The sequence below is a fragment of the Oncorhynchus masou genome, unplaced genomic scaffold (genome assembly GCF_036934945.1).
Source record: "Oncorhynchus masou masou isolate Uvic2021 unplaced genomic scaffold, UVic_Omas_1.1 unplaced_scaffold_469, whole genome shotgun sequence".
Classification (NCBI taxonomy): Eukaryota; Metazoa; Chordata; class Actinopteri; order Salmoniformes; family Salmonidae; genus Oncorhynchus; species Oncorhynchus masou.
The window spans coordinates 130001-155000 of NW_027011085.1; the positions used below are offsets into that span (position 1 = coordinate 130001).

The 25000-nt window shown below is 46.9% G+C and overlaps 1 protein-coding gene across 1 annotated transcript in view; it reads right to left on the minus strand.

The window, feature by feature from the left end:
* LOC135535269 (ELKS/Rab6-interacting/CAST family member 1-like) overlaps nt 1-25000 on the minus strand; it is a 172957-nt gene that overhangs the window by 102297 nt on the left and 45660 nt on the right. The window contains exon 3 of the mRNA XM_064961942.1: nt 22016-22117. Coding sequence (XP_064818014.1) covers nt 22016-22117 — 102 coding nt within the window. The remainder of the gene's footprint in view (nt 1-22015; nt 22118-25000) is intronic.

Consider the following 25000-nt stretch of genomic DNA (forward strand, 5'->3'; position numbering starts at 1 on the left):
TCTCTGCACACTGACCCACAGTATGCTCTCTGCACACTGACCCACAGTATGCTCTCAGCACACTGACCCACAGTATGCTCTCTGCACACTGACCCACAGTATGCTCTCAGCACATTGACCCACAGTATGCTCTCAGCACACCGACCCACAGTATGCTCTCAGCACATTGACCCACAGTATGCTCTCAGCACACTGACCCACAGTATGCTCTCAGCACATTGACCCACAGTATGCTCTCAGCACATTGACCCACAGTATGCTCTCAGCACACTGACCCACAGTATGCTCTCAGCACATTGACCCACAGTATGCTCTCAGCACACTGACCCACAGTATGCTCTCAGCACACTGACCCACAGTATGCTCTCAGCACACTGACCCACAGTATGCTCTCAGCACATTGACCCACAGTATGCTCTCTGCACACTGACCCACAGTATGCTCTCAGCACACTGACCCACAGTATGCTCTCAGCACACTGACCCACAGTATGCTCTCAGCACACTGACCCACAGTATGTTCTCAGCACACTGACCCACAGTATGCTCTCAGCACATTGACCCACAGTATGCTCTCTGCACACTGACCCACAGTATGCTCTCAGCACATTGACCCACAGTATGCTCTCTGCACATCCACACTGATACATGTTGTTACCTCACACGCTAACAGATTCCTCTCCAGTGAATGGAGGAAGCAGCCACCTCTGATTCTCCGTTCTGAGCAGAGCGGACTGGGGAAGCTACAGTAGTGTTTTTCCAGATGAGGGCTCTTATCCGTGACGGGGACTTGATATCCTCCATTTAAAACAAGCTTCCTGGATAATAACTATTCCACTATTCCGTTTTCAACATGGTCAGTACAGAACCTACTGAGCTCAATGGAAAACCTCCAGAGCAGGCCGTTATCAGAGAGGAGAGGGAGAGAGACCCCTTTTCTTAAAATAGGCCCAATTTGTGGAGGTTTTTCCATGCACTGCTTGCAGTGTGGTCACAGTCCATTACTTAATCGCATTACAACGCCTTCCCTCCTTTTCCCCCGAACCTGCAGAGCAAGGCCAACACTGAGCCCTACCTCTGTCTTCACAGCAGCCATATTAACACATAGAGAGGGGAGGGAGGGAGAGGTGGGAGGGGAGGGAGGGGGAGGGAGGGAGGGAGGAAGGGAGTGAGGGAGGGAGGGGAGGGAGGGGGAGGGGAGGGGAGAGAGGGAGGGAGGGAGGGGGGAGGGGGAGGGGGAGGGGAGGAGAGAGGAGGAGGAGGGAGGGAGGAGAGAGGAGGGAGGGAGGGATGGGAGAGAGGGAAGGAGGGAGAGGAAGGAGGGACTAGAGAGAGAGGAAGGAGGGAGGGAGGGGGGAGAGAGAGGAAGGAGGGAGAGGAAGGAGGGAGGGGGAGAGAGAGGAAGGAGGGAGGGGATAGTCCTGGAGGAGGGAGGGTGGGTGGGGAGAGAGAGGAGGGAGGGAGGGGAGAGAGAGGAAGGAGGGAGGGAGAGAGAGGAGGGAGGGAGGGAGAGAGAGAGGAGGGAGGGAGAGAGAGGAGGGAGGGTGGGTGGGGGAGAGAGAGAGGAGGGATAGTGGGTGGGGAGAGAGAGGAGGGAGGGAGGGAGAGAAGGAAGGAGGGGAGGGGAGAGAGAGGAGGGAGGGAGAGAGAGAGAGGAGGGGGGGGAGAGAGGAGGGAGGGAGAGAGAGGAGGGAGGGGTGGGTGGGGAGAGAGAGGGGAGGGAGGGAGGGGGAGAGAGAGGAAGACAGAAAGCAAGAGAGAAGCAGAAGAGCCAAAGTCTACCAGGTTCAACTAACCTCCAACCACAGGAGCTGGTCACAATGAGACTAAATAAACTTTTTCAACATCTCTCTACTAGAAGACTTCCTTTGGTCCTGAACCTGACTCTCTCTCTACTAGAAGACTTCCTATAGGACCTGACTCTCTCTCTACTAGAAGACTTCCTATAGGACCTGACTCTCTCTCTACTAGAAGACTTCCTATAGGACCTGACTCTCTCTCTACTAGAAGACTTCCTATAGGACCTGACTCTCTCTCTACTAGAAGACTTCCTATAGGACCTGACTCTCTCTACTAGAAGACTTCCTATAGTCCTGGACCTGACTCTCTCTCTACTAGAAGACTTCCTATAGGACCTGACTCTCTCTCTACTAGAAGACTTCCTATAGGACCTGACTCTCTCTCTACTAGAAGACTTCCTATAGGACCTGACTCTCTCTACTAGAAGACTTCCTATAGTCCTGGACCTGACTCTCTCTACTAGAAGACTTCCTATAGGACCTGACTCTCTCTCTACTAGAAGACTTCATATAGTCCTGGACCTGACTCTCTCTCTACTGGAAGACTTCCTATAGGACCTGACTCTCTCTACTAGAAGACTTCCTATAGGACCTGACTCTCTCTACTAGAAGACTTCCTATAGTCCTGGACCTGACTCTCTCTCTACTAGAAGACTTCCTATAGGACCTGACTCTCTCTACTGGAAGACTTCCTATAGGACCTGACTCTCTCTACTAGAAGACTTCCTATAGTCCTGGACCTGACTCTCTCTCTACTAGAAGACTTCCTATGGGACCTGACTCTCTCTACTAGAAGACTTCCTATAGTCCTGGACCTGACTCTCTCTCTACTAGAAGACTTCCTATAGGTCCTGACTCTCTCTACTAGAAGACTTCCTATAGGACCTGACTCTCTCTACTAGAAGACTTCCTATAGTCCTGGACCTGACTCTCTCTCTACTAGAAGACTTCCTATAGTCCTGGACCTGACTCTCTCTCTACTAGAAGACTTCCTATAGGACCTGACTCTCTCTCTACTAGAAGACTTCCTATAGTCCTGGACCTGACTCTCTCTACTAGAAGACTTCCTATAGGACCTGACTCTCTCTCTACTAGAAGACTTCCTATAGTCCTGGACCTGACTCTCTCTACTAGAAGACTTCCTATAGTCCTGGACCTGACTCTCTCTCTACTAGAAGACTTCCTATAGGACCTGACTCTCTCTACTAGAAGACTTCCTATAGGACCTGACTCTCTCTCTACTAGAAGACTTCCTATAGTCCTGGACCTGACTCTCTCTCTACTGGAAGACTTCCTATAGGACCTGACTCTCTCTACTAGAAGACTTCCTATAGTCCTGGACCTGACTCTCTCTCTACTAGAAGACTTCCTTCCCATCTATTTGGGTCACTTACATCTCACACAGAGACAGACATAGTTTCAAAACGGCTGTGTTTTCAGAATGTCTGGATGGATTTATGATAGCTAAAGATGAAGACACATCCTCCGCTCGGTGGGAAAACATCTCCCTCTAATTTCATCCTGTATAAATGTCTAAATGCTCTTTTCTGTCCGTTTTAAACCTTTTTTCAGTTTTTTAAAAACGCCTGTTTTTGTGGGAATCTCAGCCCAGCCGTGACGACAGGGTGTACACACACCCACACACACACATTTGACGGGGAGAGACAAGAGCGTATTCTGGTCTCTGCTAACGTGATGGGAAAACAAACAGGTCTATTTGTGACCACTGAACACACACACACACACACACACACACACACACACACACAGACACAGACACACACACACAGACACAGACACACACTGGGCTTTTCAAAGTGGAGACGAGCGGGTAGATCTGTATGTCTGTGGCTCGTCTATTTTCTCTGCCTTGTTTTGCCCCCGGACGCAGACCAAGCAAACAGAGAGGATTTGGCCTGAGACACAGACACACACAGACACACATATACACACATAGACACACATAGACACATACAGACACACACACACACAGACTCACACACACACACACACATACACATACACACACACACAGACACACATACACAGACACGCATACACAGACACACACATACACACACACACAGACACACATACACACACACAGACACACATACACACACACAGACACACACACACACACACACAGACACACATACACAGACAGACACAGACACACACAGACACACATACACATATGTGAGAGAGGGGAGAGAGAGAGAGAGAGAGAAGGGGGATAGAGAGACATTAGTGGAACATGAGGGTGAATTGTGTCTCAGGAGAGAGGAGGAGAGAGAATGAATAAAGGAGGTGTAATGATAAAACAGTGTATCAGAGGGTTCAGTTTTGACACCCCTTCGAGTTAATAAAGGGACAGTCTGTTTCTTCCAGGACAAACATCTCAATTCCTCCATGTAATTACAGAGATAAAGGCCTACAGTTTGTCTTGGATGTTTACTATTCTACTACACTATTTATACATGGATGGTAAGATCTGGTCTGAAACATTCAGAGAGACGTTCTGAAATCATGTTCAAGCTTTTCACTGAGGAACACACACACACACACACACACACACACACACAAACTAAATGGGTAGTGTGTGTTGTAATTTTCCGTGGATCCTCTCGACATGGAGAAGGGTTGTGTCACTGTGTGTTTCCCAGAGAAATCTACACACCTCACCTCTGACACCAGCTGAGAGGTGGTCATCAATCTCTCACACAACATCCTGACTTCATCACACTCAGATTACTGACAGATACGGCCCAGTGTGTGTGTATGTGTGTGTATGTGTGTGTGTGTGTGTGTGTGTGTGTGTGTGTGTGTGTGTGTGTGTGTGTGTGTGTGTGTGTGTGTGTGTGTGTGTGTGTGTGTGTATGTATGTATGTATGTATGTATGTATGTGTGTGTGTGTGTGTGTGTGTGTGTGTGTGTGTGTGTGTGTGTGTGTGTGTGTACAGCGCAACCCTCTCCTATCAGTGAACTGCTCATCTTTCTTCCTCTTGGTCTCTTAAACGTTCTCAGGCCTCTCTGCTTCTTCTAATCGGTTCCTACCAGGAGAGATAACACATGTCCTGTCAGTCTGGTGGACGGAGATTGACCCCTGACCTTTAGAAGTTGATCCTACATCACAGTGTCACTGATTAGGATGGGAAGTCTTCATCTAGACTGTTCTGGTGAATGGGAGGTCTTCATCTAGTCTGTTCTGGTGAATGGGAGGTCTTCATCTAGTCTGTTCTGGTGAATGGGAGGTCTTCACCTAGTCTGTTCTGGTGAATGGGAGGTCTTCATCTAGTCTGTTCTGGTGAATGGGAGGTCTTCACCTAGTCTGTTCTGGTGAATGGGAGGTCTTCATCTAGTCTGTTCTGGTGAATGGGAGGTCTTCATCTAGTCTGTTCTGGTGAATGGGAGGTCTTCACCTCGTCTGTTCTGGTGAATGGGAGGTCTTCATCTAGTCTGTTCTGGTGAATGGGAGGTCTTCACCTCGTCTGTTCTGGTGAATGGGAGGTCTTCATCTAGTCTGTTCTGGTGAATGGGAGGTCTTCATCTAGTCTGTTCCGGTGAATGGGAGGTCTTCACCTAGTCTGTTGTGGTGAATGGGAGGTCTTCATCTAGTCTGTTCTGGTGAATGGGAGGTCTTCATCTAGTCTGTTCTGGTGAATGGGAGGTCTTCATCTAGTCTGTTCTGGTGAATGGGAGGTCTTCATCTAGTCTGTTCTGGTGAATGGGAGGTCTTCACCTAGTCTGTTCTGGTGAATGGGAGGTCTTCATCTAGTCTGTTCTGGTGAATGGGAGGTCTTCATCTAGTCTGTTCTGGTGAATGGGAGGTCTTCATCTAGTCTGTTCTGGCTCTGCTGGTTCTGATATGAGACGGAAGATGGACATCAGCCATGTAGTTAAATCTGGTAAAACTACAATACAGTTAAAGTGAACACACACATTTTATTCAGGAAATATACCTTTCTAGTATCTGTGTTGTACACAGTCCCTGATCTATATAGTTAATATGGTGTAGTATCTGTGTTGTACACAGTCCCTGAGCTATAGAGTTAATATGGTGTAGTATCTGTGTTGTACACAGTCCCTGAGCTATAGAGTTAATATTGTGTAGTATCTGTGTTGTACACAGTCCCTGAGCTATAGAGTTAATATGGTGTAGTATCTGTGTTGTACACAGTCCCTGAGCTATAGAGTTAATATGGTGTAGTATATGTGTTGTACACAGTCCCTGAGCTATATAGTTAATATGGTGTAGTGTCTGTGTTGTACACAGTCCCTGAGCTATATAGTTAATATGGTGTAGTATCTGTGTTGTACACAGTCCCTGAGCTATAGAGTTAATATGGTGTAGTATCTGTGTTGTACACAGTCCCTGAGCTATAGAGCTGAATCTGGTGTCGCATCTTTGCTGTGAACGACCCCTGACGAATAAACTAGTTAAATAAATTAATAACTGAAACATATGTCCCCCCCCACTGTCCCCCATCCCTCTAATATATAACTTCTTTGTCTCCCTCTGAAAACCATTTTTCCGCCCACTGGTCCCTTCTGCCCCCCACTCAAATAAATGACAAATAATGATGATATTGGTTCTCTCCGGAAGTGTTTTATTCCCACTCCCCCCCTCCCCCGTCGCCGACCCAGGTCTCTACCACTGTCTACTGTGCTGTCTGACTGAGGGACAGACAGACTTCCAAATGGCACCCTATTCCCTATATATATATATATATATATATATGTATATATATATATGTGAATGCACTAAATACGGAATAGGGTGTCATTTGGGACTCTGTCTGTCCCTCAGTCAGACAGCACAGTAGACAGTGGTAGAGACCTCGGTCGGTGATATATATATATATATATATAGGGAATAGGGTGCCATTTGGAACACATCCACAGACAGAGCCACAGGCCAATGTGACATGAAAACCATACAGAGTCCAAACTCCCTAACGACGACCCCCTGCAAGTTCCACCCGCCACATGTTTCCCATTGGAATCTAATCAGGACATATTTTGGGGGTCAGAAAACTACAACAACATCTCTCTGGAGAACTGAAAAGAGTTTGGTTGGAAAAAACAACCCATTTAGCCAATGAAAGATGGGATCCTCTGGAACAAACAACCCATTTAGCCAATGAAAGATGGGATCCTCTGGAACAAACAACCCATTTAGCCAATGAAAGGAGGGATTCCATTTAGCCAATGAAAGGAGGGATCCTAGGGAACAAACAACCCATTTAGCCAATGAAAGGAGGGATTCCATTTAGCCAATGAAAGGAGGGATTCTAGGGAACAAACAACCCATTTAGCCAACGAAAGGAGGGATCCTAGGAAACAAACAACCCATTTAGCCAATGAAAGGAGGGATTCCATTTAGCCAATGAAAGGAGGGATTCCATTTAGCCAATGAAAGGAGGGATCCTAGGGAACAAACAACCCATTTAGCCAATGAAAGGAGGGATTCTAGGGAACAAACAACCCATTTAGCCAATGAAAGGAGGGATTCTAGGGAACAAACAACCCATTTAGCCAACGAAAGGAGGGATTCTAGGGAACAAACAACCCATTTAGCCAATGAAAGGAGGGATTCCATTTAGCCAATGAAAGGAGGGATTCCATTTAGCCAACGAAAGGAGGGATCCTAGGGAACAAACAACCCATTTAGCCAATGAAAGGAGGGATTCTAGGGAACAAACAACCCATTTAGCCAATGAAAGGAGGGATTCCATTTAGCCAATGAAAGGAGGGATCCTATGGAACAAACAATCCATTTAGCCAATGAAAGGAGGGATCCTAGGGAACAAACAACCCATTTAGCCGATGAAAGGAGGGATCCTAGGAAACAAACAACCCATTTAGCCGATGAAAGGAGGGATCCTAGGAAACAAACAACCCATTTAGCCGATGAAAGGAGGGATCCTAGGGAACAAACAACCCATTTAGCCGATGAAAGGAGGGATCCTAGGGAACAAACAACCAATTTAGCCAATGAAAGGAGGGATCCTAGGGAACAAACAACCCATTTAGACAATGAAAGGAGGGATTCTAGGGAACAAACAACCCATTTAGTCGATGAAAGGAGAGATCCTAGGGAACAAACAACCCATTTAGCCGATGAAAGGAGGGATCCTAGGAAACAAACAACCCATTTAGCCGATGAAAGGAGAGATCCTAGGGAACAAACAACCCATTTAGTCGATGAAAGGAGGGAACAAACATATTTTATGTTGTGGATTAATGAGTCTAACAGAACTGTGGAAATGTTCCCTTTTCTAGCCGCCGAGTCATTTTCTCATTCAAAACATTACACAGCTCTGCATGTCAGGGTCTGTGTTCGTTCAGGAAGAGAGGAAGGAGAGAAGGTTTAATAATGAGGGTGAATTGGTGGGTGGTTAGACTACAGAGTTCATAAAATTGTAAAGAACCAATCGCTCCAACATGACTGTCTGTACCAACTGACCCAAGATTGCAGGACTAAGAATGTGTGCGTGTGTTTACGGGTGTGTGTCTACGTGTGTGTGTGCGCGCCTACGTGTGTGTGTCCATGTGTGTGTGTGTGTGTATTTGCCTACGTGTGTGTGTGTGTGTGTGTGTGTGTGTGTGTGTGTGTGTGTGTGTGTGTGTGTGTGTGTGTGTGTGTGTGTGTGTGTGTGTGTGTGTGTGTGCGTGTCTATGTGTGTGTGTGTGTGTATTTGCCTGTGTGTGTGTGTGTGTGTGTGTGTGTGTGTGTGTGTGTGTGTGTGTGTGTGTGTGTGTGTGTGTGTGTGTGTGTGTGTGTGTGTGTGTGTGTGTGTGTGTGTGTGTGTGTGTCTATGTGTGTGTGTGTCTGTATTTGCCTACGTGTGTGTGTGTGTGTGTATTTGCCTACGTGTGTGTGTGTGTGTGTGTGTGTGTGTGTGTGTGTGTGTGTGTGTGTGTGTGTGTGTGTGTGTGTGTGTGTGTGTGTGTGTGTGTGTGTGTGTGTGTGTGTGTGTGTGTGTGTGTGTGTGTGTGTGTGTGTGTGTGTGCGTGCGTGTCTATGTGTGTGCATGCGTGTGCCACTAACCAGCAAATGATTCAGTTATTTTCCCATCATTGACAATTTGGTCCAGTGGAGGCTGATGGGAGGAACTATAGGAGGACGGGCTCATTGTAATTGCTGGAATGAAATACATGGAAAGGTATCAAACACATCAAACACATGGAATCCACATGTTTGACTCTGTTCCTATCAGCTATAGGAGCCTGTTCTCCTATAGCTCCTCAGCACCAGCCTCCACTGGTCCACACAGATCCTAATGTCCACCCACTGTTAAGTAGACCTCTGTGTTCTGTTGTTAGGGTTTAATAACTATGAGTTAAGTAGTCCTATGTGTTCTGTTGTTAGGGTTTAATAACTATGAGTTAAGTAGTCCTATGTGTTCTGCTAGGGTTTAATAACTATGAGTTAAGTAGTCCTATGTGTTCTGTTGTTAGGGTATAATAACTATGAGTTAAGTAGACCTCTATGTTCTGTTGTTAGGGTATAATAACTATGAGTTAAGTAGACCTCTTAAATCAAATCATGGCTTCTAAAGCTCTCTCCTAAAGGAGAGGGAGAGTGCTGGTGAGAGAGGAGACAGGGACAAGAGGGTGTTTGAGGATGTCTCTCTCTATCCAGAGGAAACACTGGTCTGGTAGAAATTGCTCGTCAACCCCGTAGTAAATAAATCAGTGTATTGACTATTCCCCCTGACTGCATTATAAGTCCTACTAGATAATGGCACATACATAGTGTTGAATGTCAGGTCCCTCGAGTCTACCCTCCTTATCCAGCCCTATCCACCCTGCCCAACCCCACAGTGTGTGTCTCTATTGGAGGGAAGAGGAACACAAGTCTCCCTAAAGCCTGCTGGCCCCTCTCTTCTTCCCCTCGTCTCCTTCTATCAAATGCATGATGTAATGTCAACTCATACATCTAACTGCAGTGGGAGAATGGCACATCAGTAACCAGCTCTCCAATCAGAAACCAGAGACCACACACATACTGGTAACAATGAAGTCACATATCTGGTTACAATGGAGACAGGAGCCCTCGACCGAAACACAGACATGCATCAATTATCTGAAGCCATGTAAACATCAACCCCCCCCCCACCACCACCACCGTCCTATGAGGTCTCCCAGTCCCTGCCGCTGAAAAACATCCCCACAGCATGATGCTGCCACCACAATGCTTCACTGTAGGGATGGTGCCAGGTTTCCTCCAGACGTGATACTTGGCATTCAGGCCAAAGAGTACAATCTTGGTTTAATCAGACCAGAGAATCTTGTTTCTCATGGTAAGAGTCCTTTAGATGCCTTTTGGCAAACTCCAAGCAGGCTTTTTTTGGTATCCTTTCCCCAGATCTGTGCCTCAACCCAATCCTGTCTCGGAGCTCTCCGGACAATTCCCTCGACCTTATGGCTTGGTTTTTGCTCTGACATGCACTGTCAACTGTGGGTCCTTATATGGACAGCTGTGTGCCTTTCCAAATCATGTCCAATCAATTGAATTTACCACAGGTGGACTCAAGTTGTATCAAGTTGTAGAAACATCTCAATTAAGGATGATAAATAGAAACAGGATGCACCTGAGCTCAATTTCGAGTCTCATTTCAAAGAGTCCGAATACTTATGTAAATAAGATATTTCTGTTTTTATTTGTAATATATTAGCAAACACTTAAAAAAAAAACTGTTTTCACTTTGTCATTATAGGGTATTGTGTGCAGATTGATGAGGGGGGAAATGATTTAATCCATTAGGATTCAGGCTGTAACGTAAGAAGATGTGGAACAAGGGAAGGGGTCTGAAAACCTCCTGAAGGCTCTGTACATAGACCTGTGTATGAGCTCTAATATGCCTGATGATGTTTTCTAATTGAATCATCACCTTAGAAAACACTGTCCATTTCATTGTTAGGCTTTGAAACAACATCTACAACGACCATGTTGTCCACTCTGTTGTTGAACTTCTTTCTTCAAACTGGTCAATCACAATGAGTTTTAAAAAGCACAATACTGTTTTGATGATCAGTGTTTGATGTGATTTTTGATGGAATTTGCAGAGTGGTCAGAGTGGGACAATAGAGCCCTGAGTACCAGACCATTAGGTCCTGATGGAGGGACAATAGAACCCTGAGTACCAGACCATTAGGACCTGATGGAGGGACAATAGAGCCCTGAGTACCAGGCCATTAGGGTCTGATGGAGGGACAATAGAGCCCTGAGTACCAGGCCATTAGGTCCTGATGGAGGGACAATAGAGCCCTGAGTACCAGGCCATTAGGACCTGATGGAGGGACAATAGAGCCCTGAGTACCAGGCCATTAGGTCCTGATGGAGGGACAATAGAGCCCTGAGTACCAGACCATTAGGTCCTGATGGAGGGACAATAGAGCCCTGAGTACCAGGCCATTAGGGCCTGATGGAGGGACAATAGAGCCCTGAGTACCAGGCCATTAGGGCCTGATGGAGGGACAATAGAGCCCTGAGTACCAGGCCATTAGGGCCTGATGGAGGGACAATAGAGCCCTGAGTACCAGGCCACTAGGACCTGATGAAGGGACAATAGAGCCCTGAGTACCAGGCCATTAGGTCCTGATGGAGGGACAATAGAGCCCTGAGTACCAGGCCATTAGGGCCTGATGGAGGGACAATAGAGCCCTGAGTACCAGACCATTAGGTCCTGATGGAGGGACAATAGAGCCCTGAGTACCAGACCATTAGGTCCTGATGGAGGGACAATAGAGCCCTGAGTACCAGACCATTAGGTCCTGATGGAGGGACAATAGAACCCTGAGTACCAGGTCATTAGGACCTGATGGAGGGACAATATAACTCTGAGTACCAGGCCATTAGGACCTGATGGAGGGACAATAGAGCCCTGAGTACCAGGCCATTAGCACCTGATGGAGGGACAATAGAGCCCTGAGTGCCAGGCCATTAGCACCTGATGGAGGGACAATAGAGCCCTGAGTACCAGATCATTAGCCAGGTCAGTAGTGAGTTGAGTACCAGGCCATTAGGACCTGATGGAGGGACAATAGAGCCCTGAGTACCAGGCCATTAGCACCTGATGGAGGGACAATAGAGCCCTGAGTACCAGATCATTAGGACCTGATGGAGGGACAATAGAGTCCTGAGAACCAGACCATTAGGACCTGATGAAGGGACAATAGAGCCCTGAGTACCAGGCCATTAGCCAGGTCAGTAGTGAGTTGAGTACTAGATCATTAGCCAGGTCAGTAGTGAGTTGAGTACCAGATCATTAGCCAGGTCAGTAGTGAGTTGAGTACCAGGCCATTAGGACCTGATGGAGGGACAATAGAGCCCTGAGTACCAGGCCATTAGGACTTGATGGAGGGACAATAGAACCCTGAGTACCAGATCATTAGCCAGGTCAGTAGTGAGTTGAGTACTACCAACGCATGTCCTGAGAGGTGATTACCGTGACCCAACAGTCACGTGGAATTTTACTGCAGTCATGACTTATGACTGCCAGCGTTGCGGAAATACGGTCACAGCAACAGCCCTAGGGCCTGTTACATACACAAGATAGCATATAGAGTCATGAGATAGTGTGTCTATATATAGAGAGAGGTTCGACCACCCACCCAGACTTGTTTTATTGAACCGGGGCTCAGAGCCATGTTAGTACATGGGCCTGCTACGTAACTGAGATAGTATATATAGAGAGAGGTTCGACCACCCACCCAGACTTGTTTTATTGAGTCATGTTAGTACATGGGCCTGCTACGTACATGGGGTAGTGGCTCCTCTCTGTCCAATAAAACAAGGCTCAAAGTGCAGAGAGTGGAGCTATAGGCCCCTTACCTTGCTTTAAATCAGGGTGGTGGTTGTGGTGTGCGTGTGTACACGTGTGTGTGTGTGTGTGTGTGTGTGTGTGTGTGTGTGTGTGTGTGTGTGTGTGTGTGTGTGTGTGTGTGTGTGTGTGTGTGTGTTAAAAGGTCCACTGCTAGTTCAGAAGGTTAAATGTCATGTCTGTGTTTAGACTGTTAAACTTGATTCATAGTGACCTGTTTTTGTTGAACTTCACAGACTCGCAGGGTGGTTCTGTAACGGTTCTGTACACAACGACCTAGAAGGGGCTGTAAACACCATAATGGACAGGAAGTACTCTTTCATCTGAGTGAAAATACTGCCAGACTTCCTGAATACCTGTAGCTCCTCAAATGTACCACACATGTTTAGAATTTCTGCTGAGTTATACTATTCCACGTAGTCAGAATACTACAGATGATGCAGATTATAGATCCAGATATACTGTATTTTTGACAGTGTTATTGAGGAGTCTGTGGGTCAGTGTTATTGAGGAGCCTGTGGGTCAGTGTTATTGAGGAGCCTGGGGGTCAGTGTTATTGAGGAGCCTGTGGGTCAGTGTTATTGAGGAGCCTGGCCTGGGGGTCAGTGTTATTGAGGAGCCTGGGGGTCAGTGTTATTGAGGAGCCTGGGGGTCAGTGTTATTGAGGAGCCTGGCCTGGGGGTCAGTGTTATTGAGGAGCCTGGGGGTCAGTGTTATTGAGGAGCCTGTGGGTTAGTGTTATTGAGGAGCCTGTGGGTCAGTGTTATTGAGGAGCATGGCCTGGGGGTCAGTGTTATTGAGGAGCCTGTGGGTCAGTGTTATTGAGGAGCCTGTGGGTCAGTGTTATTGAGGAGCCTGGCCTGGGGGTCAGTGTTATTGAGGAGCCTGGGGGTCAGTGTTATTGAGGAGCCTGGGGGTCAGTGTTATTGAGGAGCCTGGCCTGGGGGTCAGTGTTATTGAGGAGCCTGGGGGTCAGTGTTATTGAGGAGCCTGGGGGTCAGTGTTATTGAGGAGCCTGGCCTGGGGGTCAGTGTTATTGAGGAGCCTGGGGGTCAGTGTTATTGAGGAGCCTGGCCTGGGGGTCAGTGTTATTGAGGAGCCTGGCCTGGGGGTCAGTGTTATTGAGGAGCCTGTGGGTCAGTGTTATTGAGGAGCCTGTGGGTCAGTGTTATTGAGGAGCCTGGGGGTCAGTGTTATTGAGGAGCCTGGGGGTCAGTGTTATTGAGGAGCCTGGCCTGGGGGTCAGTGTTATTGAGGAGCCTGTGGGTCAGTGTTATTGAGGAGCCTGTAGGTCAGTGTTATTGAGGAGCCTGGCCTGGGGGTCAGTGTTATTGAGGAGCCTGGGGGTCAGTGTTATTGAGGAGCCTGGGGGTCAGTGTTATTGAGGAGCCTGTGGGTCAGTGTTATTGAGGAGCCTGTGGGTCAGTGTTATTGAGGAGCCTGGGGGTCAGTGTTATTGAGGAGCCTGTGGGTCAGTGTTATTGAGGAGCCTGTGGGTCAGTGTTATTGAGGAGCATGGCCTGTGGGTCAGTGTTATTGAGCAGCCTGTGGGTCAGTGTTATTGAGGAGCATGGCCTGTGGGTCAGTGTTATTGAGGAGCCTGTGGGTCAGTGTTATTGAGGAGCCAGGGGGTCAGTGTTATTGAGGAGCCTGTGGGTCAGTGTTATTGAGGAGCCTGGGGGTCAGTGTTATTGAGGAGCCTGGGGGTCAGTGTTATTGAGGAGCCTGGGGGTCAGTGTTATTGAGGAGCCTGGCCTGGGGGTCAGTGTTATTGAGGAGCCTGTGGGTCAGTGTTATTGAGGAGCCTGGCCTGGGGGTCAGTGTTATTGAGGAGCCTGGCCTGGGGGTCAGTGTTATTGAGGAGCCTGGCCTGGGGATCAGTGTTATTGAGGAGCCTGGGGGTCAGTGTTATTGAGGAGCCTGTGGGTCAGTGTTATTGAGGAGCCTGGCCTGGGGGTCAGTGTTATTGAGGAGCGTGGCCGGTGGGTCAGAAGGTAATGAGAGCTAGCGGGAGAAAGGAGCCACAGTTCTGGCTAAGTGATTCCCGTCACTGTGTACAGTTCAGGACCTGCACAATATCCCACTGTTCTAACACAATGCGCTATGGTGAATTACACGCATGTGTGTGTCTTCTGTATGCAACTGCTCAGGCGGTGTATGTACATTCCAGCCTGCAGGCTTTCTGCCACCAGCATCAGCAGGGGAGCGCTAAAGGCTAATTCATTAGCAGTACAGCAACAGTGTCAGGGCCTGTAGCCGTGTTTAGTGCCCTGCTAGCATAGTTAGCCTCTGTTGTGTGGGAAAGCCCATAGGGAACCGGTGCCAGTTGTAGCAACACGCTAACGCACTAGGCTAACGGCATTTAAAGAAAACATGTGCGGCTCATATGGAGGAGCATGTACAGTAGAGCTGTACATTCAATCTGCGTACACAAGGCCATCCATCAACATTGTCAGCCGAGAAGAGAACATGAGAACGCTGTTGTTGGAAGGAGAGAAGGAAGGAAGAGGAGGAGAAGGCCAGGTCGTTTGGGCTCGGAGTCCCCCCCCCTCTCTCCTCTCTCTCTCTTTCCCTCTCCCTCTCCCTCTCCCTCTCTTTCCCTCTCCCTCTCTTTCCCTCTCCCTCTCTTTCCCTCTCCCTCTCCCTCTCCCTCTCTTTCCCTCTCCCTCTCTTTCCCTCTCCCTCTCTTTCCCTCTCCCTCTCTTTCCCTCTCCCTCTCTTTACCTCTCCCTCTCTATCCCTCTCCTCTCCCTCCCTCTCCCTCTTCCTCTCCCTCTCTTTCCCTCTCCCTCTCCCTCTCCCTCTCTTTCCCTCTCCCTCTCTTTCCCTCTCCCTCTCTCTCTCTCTCTCTCTCTCTCTCTCTCTCTCTCAGAGCCTAACAGTAAGTGCTCTTGAAAGCCGAGCGGGATCGGACTGAGTATTATATTTCAGATGACAGTAATGTATTTGAATATGGCTAGCTAATCAGAGCCAAGCTTCCAGTAGTGTACATGGTGTGTGCAATGTTTCCATGACGCACTGGGAAAATTATTAAGATATCTAAGCAGATACAGAACTTAGGTGTGTGTGTGTGTGTGTGTGTACGTGCGTGTGTGCGTGTGTGTGTGTGTGTGTGTACGTGCGTGCGTGTGTGCGTGCGTGTGTGTGTGTGCCTGCATACTGTAACTCTCTGAACAGGTCCATAATGATCACTTTGATCCACTCTACTGTTTGTAAAAATGCTGACTTCAGGTCCAAACACAAAGCATATTCAACAAAGTAGCAGAAAAACCCAGACCACCAAATATCAGATAAAATAATGACGGGAGATCAACGATGAAGCAAACGCTCACTGACAGGGTTAAAGTGGACCAAAAAGGATGGATGACAGTACAGAACAAGGTTGGAGAATGAGGTGACAAGCAGCAAGAGATCCAACATCACGGAGCACAACACGAGGAGGAAGACATGATGTGAAAGAGGAAGGAAATGATGATTATGAAGAAAGCAGCTTTCTCCAGTAAAAAGACCAAGGCTCACCCTTCTGTACAAAATGGCGGAGAGAGAGAGAGAGAGGGCGGGGATGGGCTATGCCCAGATACCCTCCTCATCATCCTATTGGTTAGTTAGTCCAACGCAGCATGGAATAAGGAAGGTTATTGGTTAGATAAAAAATGGAGGAAAAAGGTTAGGTACAGATTATTTTGGTAATATCATTACTTACCATGAGGAAACAGAAAGCATTAAACATTGCATGTCAGTCAAAAAACATTGCATTTTCGTATCAATAACATACTAGCACCGTTTTACAAGCAAATACTTTTATCAATGAAGACAGTAGGACCCAAGCGCAAAGCAGGAATATCTACGGATCTTAATTTGACCACTCTTTTGTTGCTGAGAATTTTCCTGCACTGCAACCAATACATTAGCGCCATAATGTGATCTACTGTACAGAACTGTAGCAAGACCAGCCAGGACCAACCACTTTCCTGCTACTGTACAGAACTGTAGCAAGACCAGCCAGGACCAGACCTTTTCCTGCTACTGTGCAGAACTGTAGCAAGACCAGCCAGGACCAACCACTTTCCTGCTACTGTGCAGAACTGTAGCAAGACCAGCCAGGACCAACCACTTTCCTGCTACTGTGCAGAACTGTAGCAAGACCAGCCAGGACCAGACCTTTTCCTGCTACTGTGCAGAACTGTAGCAAGACCAGCCAGGACCAACCCTTTTCCTGCTACTGTGCAGAACTGTAGCAAGACCAGCCAGGACCAGACCTTTTCCTGCTACTGTGCAGAACTGTAGCAAGACCAGCCAGGACCAACCCTTTTCCTGCTACTGTACAGAACTGTAGCAAGACCAGCCAGGACCAACCACTTTCCTGCTACTGTACAGAACTGTAGCAAGACCAGCCAGGACCAGACCTTTTCCTGCTACTGTGCAGTACTGTAGCAAGACCAGCCCCTTTCCTGCTGCTGTGGAAACTGTGACATGAGGTGAAAGTATTCCAGCCATTTAGCATTCAAAATAAACACAACAACAACAGCTACAGTAGCAACTAGCTAGAAACACGACAACAACAGCTACAGTAGCAACTAGCTAGAAACACGACAACAACAGCTACAGTAGCAACTAGCTAGAAACACGACAACAACAGCTACAGTAGCAACTAGCTAGAAACACGACAACAACAGCTACAGTAGCAACTAGCTAGAAACACGACAACAACAGCTACAGTAGCAACTAGCTAGAAACACGACAACAACAGCTACAGTAGCAGCTAGCTAGAAACACGACAACAACAGCTACAGTAGCAACTAGCTAGAAACATGACAACAACAGCTACAGAAGCAACTCGCTAGAAATACGACAACAACAGCTACAGTAGCAACGCGCTAGAAACATGATAACAACAGCTACAGTAGCAACTAGCTAGAAACAAAAACAGAGAAATAAATGAGGGAGGGAGTGAGAAGGAGAGAGACTAATGACGGCTGTAACTTTATTTAGACTTCATCAGAGAGGTGGATAAAGGGTGTTAGATGGAAACGAAATCCGACTAGGACTCCAGGATGAAGAACACACTCTCTCAGTCTGTCTGTGCAGTATCGTGTGGTTTTAGGCCTCCCTATGCTAACAGAATGAGTGAAGGGGAATGGAAGACTGGAAGAATGACATAGTGGAGAGATGTGATGCTTGTCGTTGTTCCTGTTTTGATTGGACTGTCCGTCTGTGAATAATGACAGGGAATTGTCCCCAGATCAGAGAGAGACGAGGCGACACTAAGTGTTTTCTTGGCAACTAGAGATGAGCGAATGGGATGGGGGTTTCTGTGATTAACGGAATGTGTGTGTGTGTGTGTGTGTGTGTGTGTGTGTCAGGTTGCCGGCCACACACAAACTTGTGTGTGTGTGTGTGTGTGTGTGTGTGTGTGTGTGTGTGTGTGTGTGTGTGTGTGTGTGTGTGTGTGTGTGTGTGTGTGTGTGTGTGTGTGTGTGTGTGTGTGTCAGGTTGCCAGCCACACACAAATTTGTGTGTGTGTGTGTGTGTGTGTGTGTGTGTGTGTGTGTGTGCGTGCGTGTGTGTGAATATTTACCGAACAGACATTCTTTCTTACCGACTATATTTTCCAGCTTGACTTTGTGACAGAAAGCAGTCCCCATACACTGTCTCACACACATTATCTCACACTGTGTCACCCCCCCCCCCTCCCCTCCCCTCTCTCACTCCCTCATCCCTCCTTCATCAACTCTAACTCTCTCCCTGTTCCATGTCGTCTTGTTCCGGGCCCTTCCGTGTCTGGAGCCTTTAGAGTGAGGTGTCAAACTGAATAACGCTCTGTTCTGGGGGCCTCTGGGGCCAGAGGGGGTATGGAAGGGACTCCTTGGTGGACAGGACTGCTCATACATACTGTACTGTATGTTTGGTGTACTGGTGAAGAAGTTAAGACACCATGTTAAAATGATGTAGAGGGGGAATTTGAGCAATAAACCAGGACTGGCTTATGTAGACTGACTGCTGGGGAGATCTGTCTCTCCTCCTCCTTATGTAGACTGACTAATGGGGGAGATCTGTCTCTCCTCCTCCTTATGTAGACTGACTGATGGGGATATCTGTCTCTCCTCCTCCTTATGTAGACTGACTGATGGGGAGATCTGTCTCTCCTCCTCCTTATGTAGACTGACTGCTGGGGAGATCTGTCTCTCCTCCTCCTTATGTAGACTGACTAATGGGGAGATCTGTCTCTCCTCCTCCTTATGTAGACTGACTGATGGGGGAGATCTGTCTCTCCTCCTCCTTATGTAGACTGACTGCTGGGGAGATCTGTCTCTCCTCCTCCTTATGTAGACTGACTGCTGGGGGAGATCTGTCTCTCCTCCTTATGTAGACTGACTGCTGGGGAGATCTGTCTCTCCTCCTCCTTATGTAGACTGACTGCTGGGGAGATCTGTGTCTCCTTCTCCTGATGTAGACTGACTGCTAGAGAGACCTGTGTCTCCTTCTCCTTATGTAGACTGACTACTACTGTGTCTTCTTCCCTCCATATCTCCTTCTCCTTATTTAGACTGACCACTACTGTCTCTCCTTCCCTCCATGTCTCTCTGTCTCTCCCTGGCCTGTCTGTTAAGCAGGACAATACAGTATGGTACAGTAACATTACACTGTGCTGTAAGGCTCATTGGAAGGCTATAGGTCCATCATGAAGGCTTCAGGCTATACATGATTGAGCATTGGGAAAACAATGGACGGACAAAGCCAATCAAATCCTGGAAAGTTGTACACTAAGCATGGAGAACTGGACTGGGATTGGGGCCTAATGTGGTGTGTGTGTGTGTATACACTCTTCTCATGTGTACTGTGTGTGTGTGTGTGTCTGCTATGCTGCCTGTGTGTCAGGGCCTTTGTACGCCTAAATGCGTTTTGGTGCCTAATATGAAATAATAGGAGAGCTTACAGCTGAGGGTGCTGTGGTTTATTGAATGTGAAAGATGTAATTTCCTGTTGTTTATGCTTGGCTGTAATGACTTTGCCTTGTAAACCAGGACAGAGCCTTTAGGGATACATTAAACATTACAGACTGAGAGGGAGGGAGGGAAGGGAGTGGGGAGAGGGAGGGGGAGGGAGGGGGTGGATGAATGGATGGAGGGAGGGGGGGAGGGAGGGGGAGGGAGAGAGGGAGGTGGGGAGAGAGGAAGGGAGGGGGAGGGAGGGAGGGGGAGAGGGAGGAGAGAGAGGGGGGAGAGGGAGGAGGGGGAGAGGGAAAGAGAGAAAGGTGTAAAGGAGGACATAAAACAGAGGATGAGTGAAAGAAAAAAGTGGACTCAGTAGATGACTCAGTATGGGGAGATCAGATGACAGGACTAGTAGAGGACTCAGTATGGGGAGATCAGATGACAGGACTAGTAGAGGACTCAGTATGGGAGATCAGATGACAGGAGTAGTAGATGATTCAGTATGGGGAGATCAGATGACATGACTAGTAGATGACTCAGTATGGGGAGATCAGATGACAGGAGTAGTAGATGATTCAGTATGGGGAGATCAGATGACAGGACTAGTAGAGGACTCAGTATGGGGAGATCAGATGACAGGACTAGTAGATGACTCAGTATGGGGAGATCAGATGACAGGACTAGTAGATGACTCAGTATGGGGAGATCAGATGACAGGACTAGTAGATGACTCAGTATGGGGAGATCAGATGACAGGACTAGTAGAGGACTCAGTATGGGGAGATCAGATGACAGGACTAGTAGATGACTCAGTATGGGGAGATCAGATGACAGGACTAGTAGAGGACTCAGTATGGGGAGATCAGATGACAGGACTAGTAGATGACTCAGTATGGGGAGATCAGATGACAGGAGTAGTAGATGACTCAGTATGGGAGATCAGATGACAGGAGTAGTAGATGACTCAGATGACAGTAGTAGAGGACTCAGTATGGGGAGATCAGATGACAGGAATAGTAGATGACTCAGATGACAGTAGTAGAGGACTCAGTATGGGGAGATCAGATGACAGGACTAGTAGATGACTCAGTATGGGGAGATCAGATGACAGGACTAGTAGATGACTCAGTATGGGGAGATCAGATGACAGGACTAGTAGAGGACTCAGTATGGGGAGATCAGATGACAGGACTAGTAGATGACTCAGTATGGGGAGATCAGATGACAGGACTAGTAGATGACTCAGTATGGGGAGATCAGATGACAGGAGTAGTAGATGACTCAGTATGGGGAGATCAGATGACAGGAGTAGTAGAGGACTCAGTATGGGGAGATCAGATGACTGGACTAGTAGATGACTCAGTATGGGGAGATCAGATGACAGGACTAGTAGAGGACTCAGTATGGGGAGATCAGATGACAGGAGTAGTAGATGATTCAGTATGGGGAGATCAAATGACAGGAGTAGTAGAGGACTCAGTATGGGGAGATCAGATGACTGGACTAGTAGATGACTCAGTATGGGGAGATCAGATGACAGGACTAGTAGAGGACTCAGTATGGGGAGATCAGATGACAGGAGTAGTAGATGATTCAGTATGGGGAGATCAAATGACAGGACTAGTAGAGGACTCAGTATGGGGAGATCAGATGACAGGACTAGTAGAGGACTCAGTATGGGGAGATCAGATGACTGGACTAGTAGAGGACTCAGTATGGGGAGATCAGATGACTGGACTAGTAGATGACTCAGTATGGGGAGATCAGATGACAGGACTAGTAGAGGACTCAGTATGGGGAGATCAGATGACAGGACTAGTAGAGGACTCAGTATGGGGAGATCAGATGACAGGACTAGTAGAGGACTCAGTATGGGGAGATCAGATGACTGGACTAGTAGATGACTCAGTATGGGGAGATCAGATGACAGGACTAGTAGAGGACTCAGTATGGGGAGATCAGATGACAGGACTAGTAGAGGACTCAGTATGGGGAGATCAGATGACAGGACTAGTAGATGACTCAGTATGGGAAGGATGGATCATTCTGTGGGCCAAATGGCACCATAAGCCAAATATACAGTGCACTACATTTGACCAGACTCTGGTCAAAGCTGGTGCACTATAATGACTTACTGTAGCACACTGGACTATAATGACTTACTGTAACAGTACTATACAGTATAAAGTCACATTCTACTCTACCAGTCTCACAGGTTTGTCGTTTCACTTGGAACAGCGTCCAGAAACCAGACTTTATAAACCAACCCTCTGTTGACCCGCTGGAGGGATTGTGTGAAAGGGTGAATTCCGAATGCAGGATCTGAACTGGCATCGCTACAAGCCGTCTTCCTCAACAGGAAACAAATATTCCAGGGACCAATAGGCCTTTTCTCCTTAGCAGACTGCATATATTAACATTTCATTTACATACATTGCATGTGTTCTTACCTGGTCTGGGGAGGGTTTGTGATTGGTCTGCTCAGAACGTGAGGAGGCCTTCAGATGCTCAGCCTCATAGTTGTCGGCCATCAGCTTCATACGGTTCTGGGTCTGGTAGAGAGACAACAGAGTAGTAATAACATTCTCATCAACATACAGTAGATTGATACGGTTCTGGGTCTGGTAGAGAGACAACAGAGTAGTAATAACATTCTCATCAACATACAGTAGATTGATACGGTTCTGGGTCTGGTAGAGAGACAACAGAGTAGTAATGACATTCTCATCAACATACAGTAGATTGATACGGTTCTGGGTCTGGTAGAGAGACAACAGAGTAGTAATACCATTCTCATCAACATACAGTAGATTGATACGGTTCTGGGTCTGGTAGAGAGACAACAGAGTGGTAATAACATTCTCATCAACATACAGTAGATTGATACGGTTCTGGGTCTGGTAGAGAGACAACAGAGTAGTAATAACATTCTCATCAACATACAGTAGATTGATACGGTTCTGGGTCTGGTAGAGAGACATAGAAGAAAAGTTTAATATGATTATACAGGTATTATCAACAGTAATATCAACATACAGCAGATTCATATGGATCTGTGTCCGCATGGGAGGAACACATGTTAAGAGAAAGGGTCACTGTGTTGGACACAGTCTACATCTAATACTCACCCTTTATCAATAGCCTTCATCAATACCCTTCATCATTACCCCCTTTATCAATAACCTTCTTCATCAATACCCCCTTCATCAAAACCCCCTTCATAAATACCCTTCATCAATACCCTTCATCATTACCCCCTATATCAATAACCTTCTTCATCAATACCCCCTTCATCTATACCCCCTTCATCAATACCCCCTTCATCAGTACCCCCTTCATCAATACCCCCTTCATCAGTACCCCCTTCATCCATACCTTTCATCAATGTCCTTCATCAATACCCTCTTCATCAATACCCCCTTCATCAATACCCTTCATCAATGCCCCCTTCATCATTACCCCCTTCATCAATACCCCCTTCATCAATACCCCTTCATCAGTACCCCCTTCATCAATACCCTTCATCAATACCCCATTCATCAATACCCCATTCATCAATATCCTTCATCAATACCCCCTTCATCAATACCCTTCATCAATGCCCCCTTCATCATTACCCCCTTCATCAGTACCCCTTCATCATTACCCCCTTCATCAGTACCCCCTTCATCAATACCCCTTCATCAATACCCCTTCATCAGTACCCCCTTCATCAATACCCTTCATCTATACCCCCTTCATCAATACCCCCTTCATCAGTACCCCTTCATCAATACCCCCTTCATCAGTACCCCCTTCATCCATACCTTTCATCAATGTCCTTCATCAATACCCTCTTCATCAATACCCCCTTCATCAATACCCTTCATCAATACCCCCTTCATCAATACCCTCTTCATCAATACCCCCTTCATCAATACCCTTCATCAATGCCCCCTTCATCTATACCCCCTTCATCAATACCCTTCATCATTACCCCCTTCATCAATACCCTTCATCTATACCCCCTTCATCAATACCCCCTTCATCAATACCCCCTTCATCAATACCCTTCATCAATACCCCCTTCATCAATACCCTCTTCATCATTACCCCCTATATCAATAACCTTCTTCATCAATACCCCCTTCATCTATACCCCCTTCATCAATACCCCCTTCATCAATACCCCCTTCATCAATACCCCCTTCATCAGTACCTTTCATCAATATCCTTCATCAATCCCCCCTTCATCACTACCCTTCATCAATACTCCCTTCATCAATACCCCCTTCATCTATACCTCCTTCATCAATACCCCCTTCATCAATACCCCCTTCATCAGTACCTTTCATCAATATCCTTCATCAATCCCCCCTTCATCACTACCCTTCATCAATACTCCCCTTCATCAATACCCCCTTCATCTATACCTCCTTCATCAATACCCCCTTCATCAATACCCCCTTCATCAATACCCCCTTCATCAGTACCCCCTTCATCAGTACCCCCTTCATCAATACCTTTCATCAATATCCTTCATTAATACCCTCTTCATCAATACCCACTTCATCAATACCCTTTATCAATACCCTTCATCCATACCCTTCATCAATACCCCCTTCATCAATACCCTCTTCATCAATACCCTCTTCATCAATACCCCCTTCATCAATACACTTCATCAATACCCTCTTCATCAATAACCTCTTCATCAATACCATCTTCATCAATACCCCCCTCATCAATACTCCCTTCATCAATACCCTTCATTAATACCCTTCATCAATAAGAATGTGTTCTTAACTGACTTGCCTGGTTAAATAAAGGTAAAATAAATAAATAAATATATTTTTTTTAAATACCCTCTTCATCAATACCCTCTTCATCAATACCATCTTCATCAATACCCCCCTCATCAATACTCCCTTCATCAATACCCCCTTCATCAATACCCCTTCATCAATACCCCTTCATCCATACCCTTCATCCATACCATTTATCCATACCCTTTATCAATACCCTTCATCAATACCCTTCATCAATACCCTTCATCAATACCCTTCATCCATACCCTTCATCCATACCCTTCATCAATACCCCCTTCATCAATACACTTCATCAATACCATCTTCATCAATACCCTCTTCATCAATACCCCCTTCATCAATACCCCCTTCATCAATACACTTCATCAATACCCTCTTCATCAATAACCTCTTCATCAATACCATCTTCATCAATACCCCCCTCATCAATACTCCCTTCATCAATACCCCCTTCATCAATACCCCCTTCATCCATACCCTTCATCCATACCCTTCATCAATACCCTTCATCAATACCCCCTTCATCAATACCCTTCATCCATACCCTTCATCCATACCCTTCATCCATACCCTTCATCAATACCCTTCATCAATACCCCCTTCATCAATACCCTTCATCAATACCCT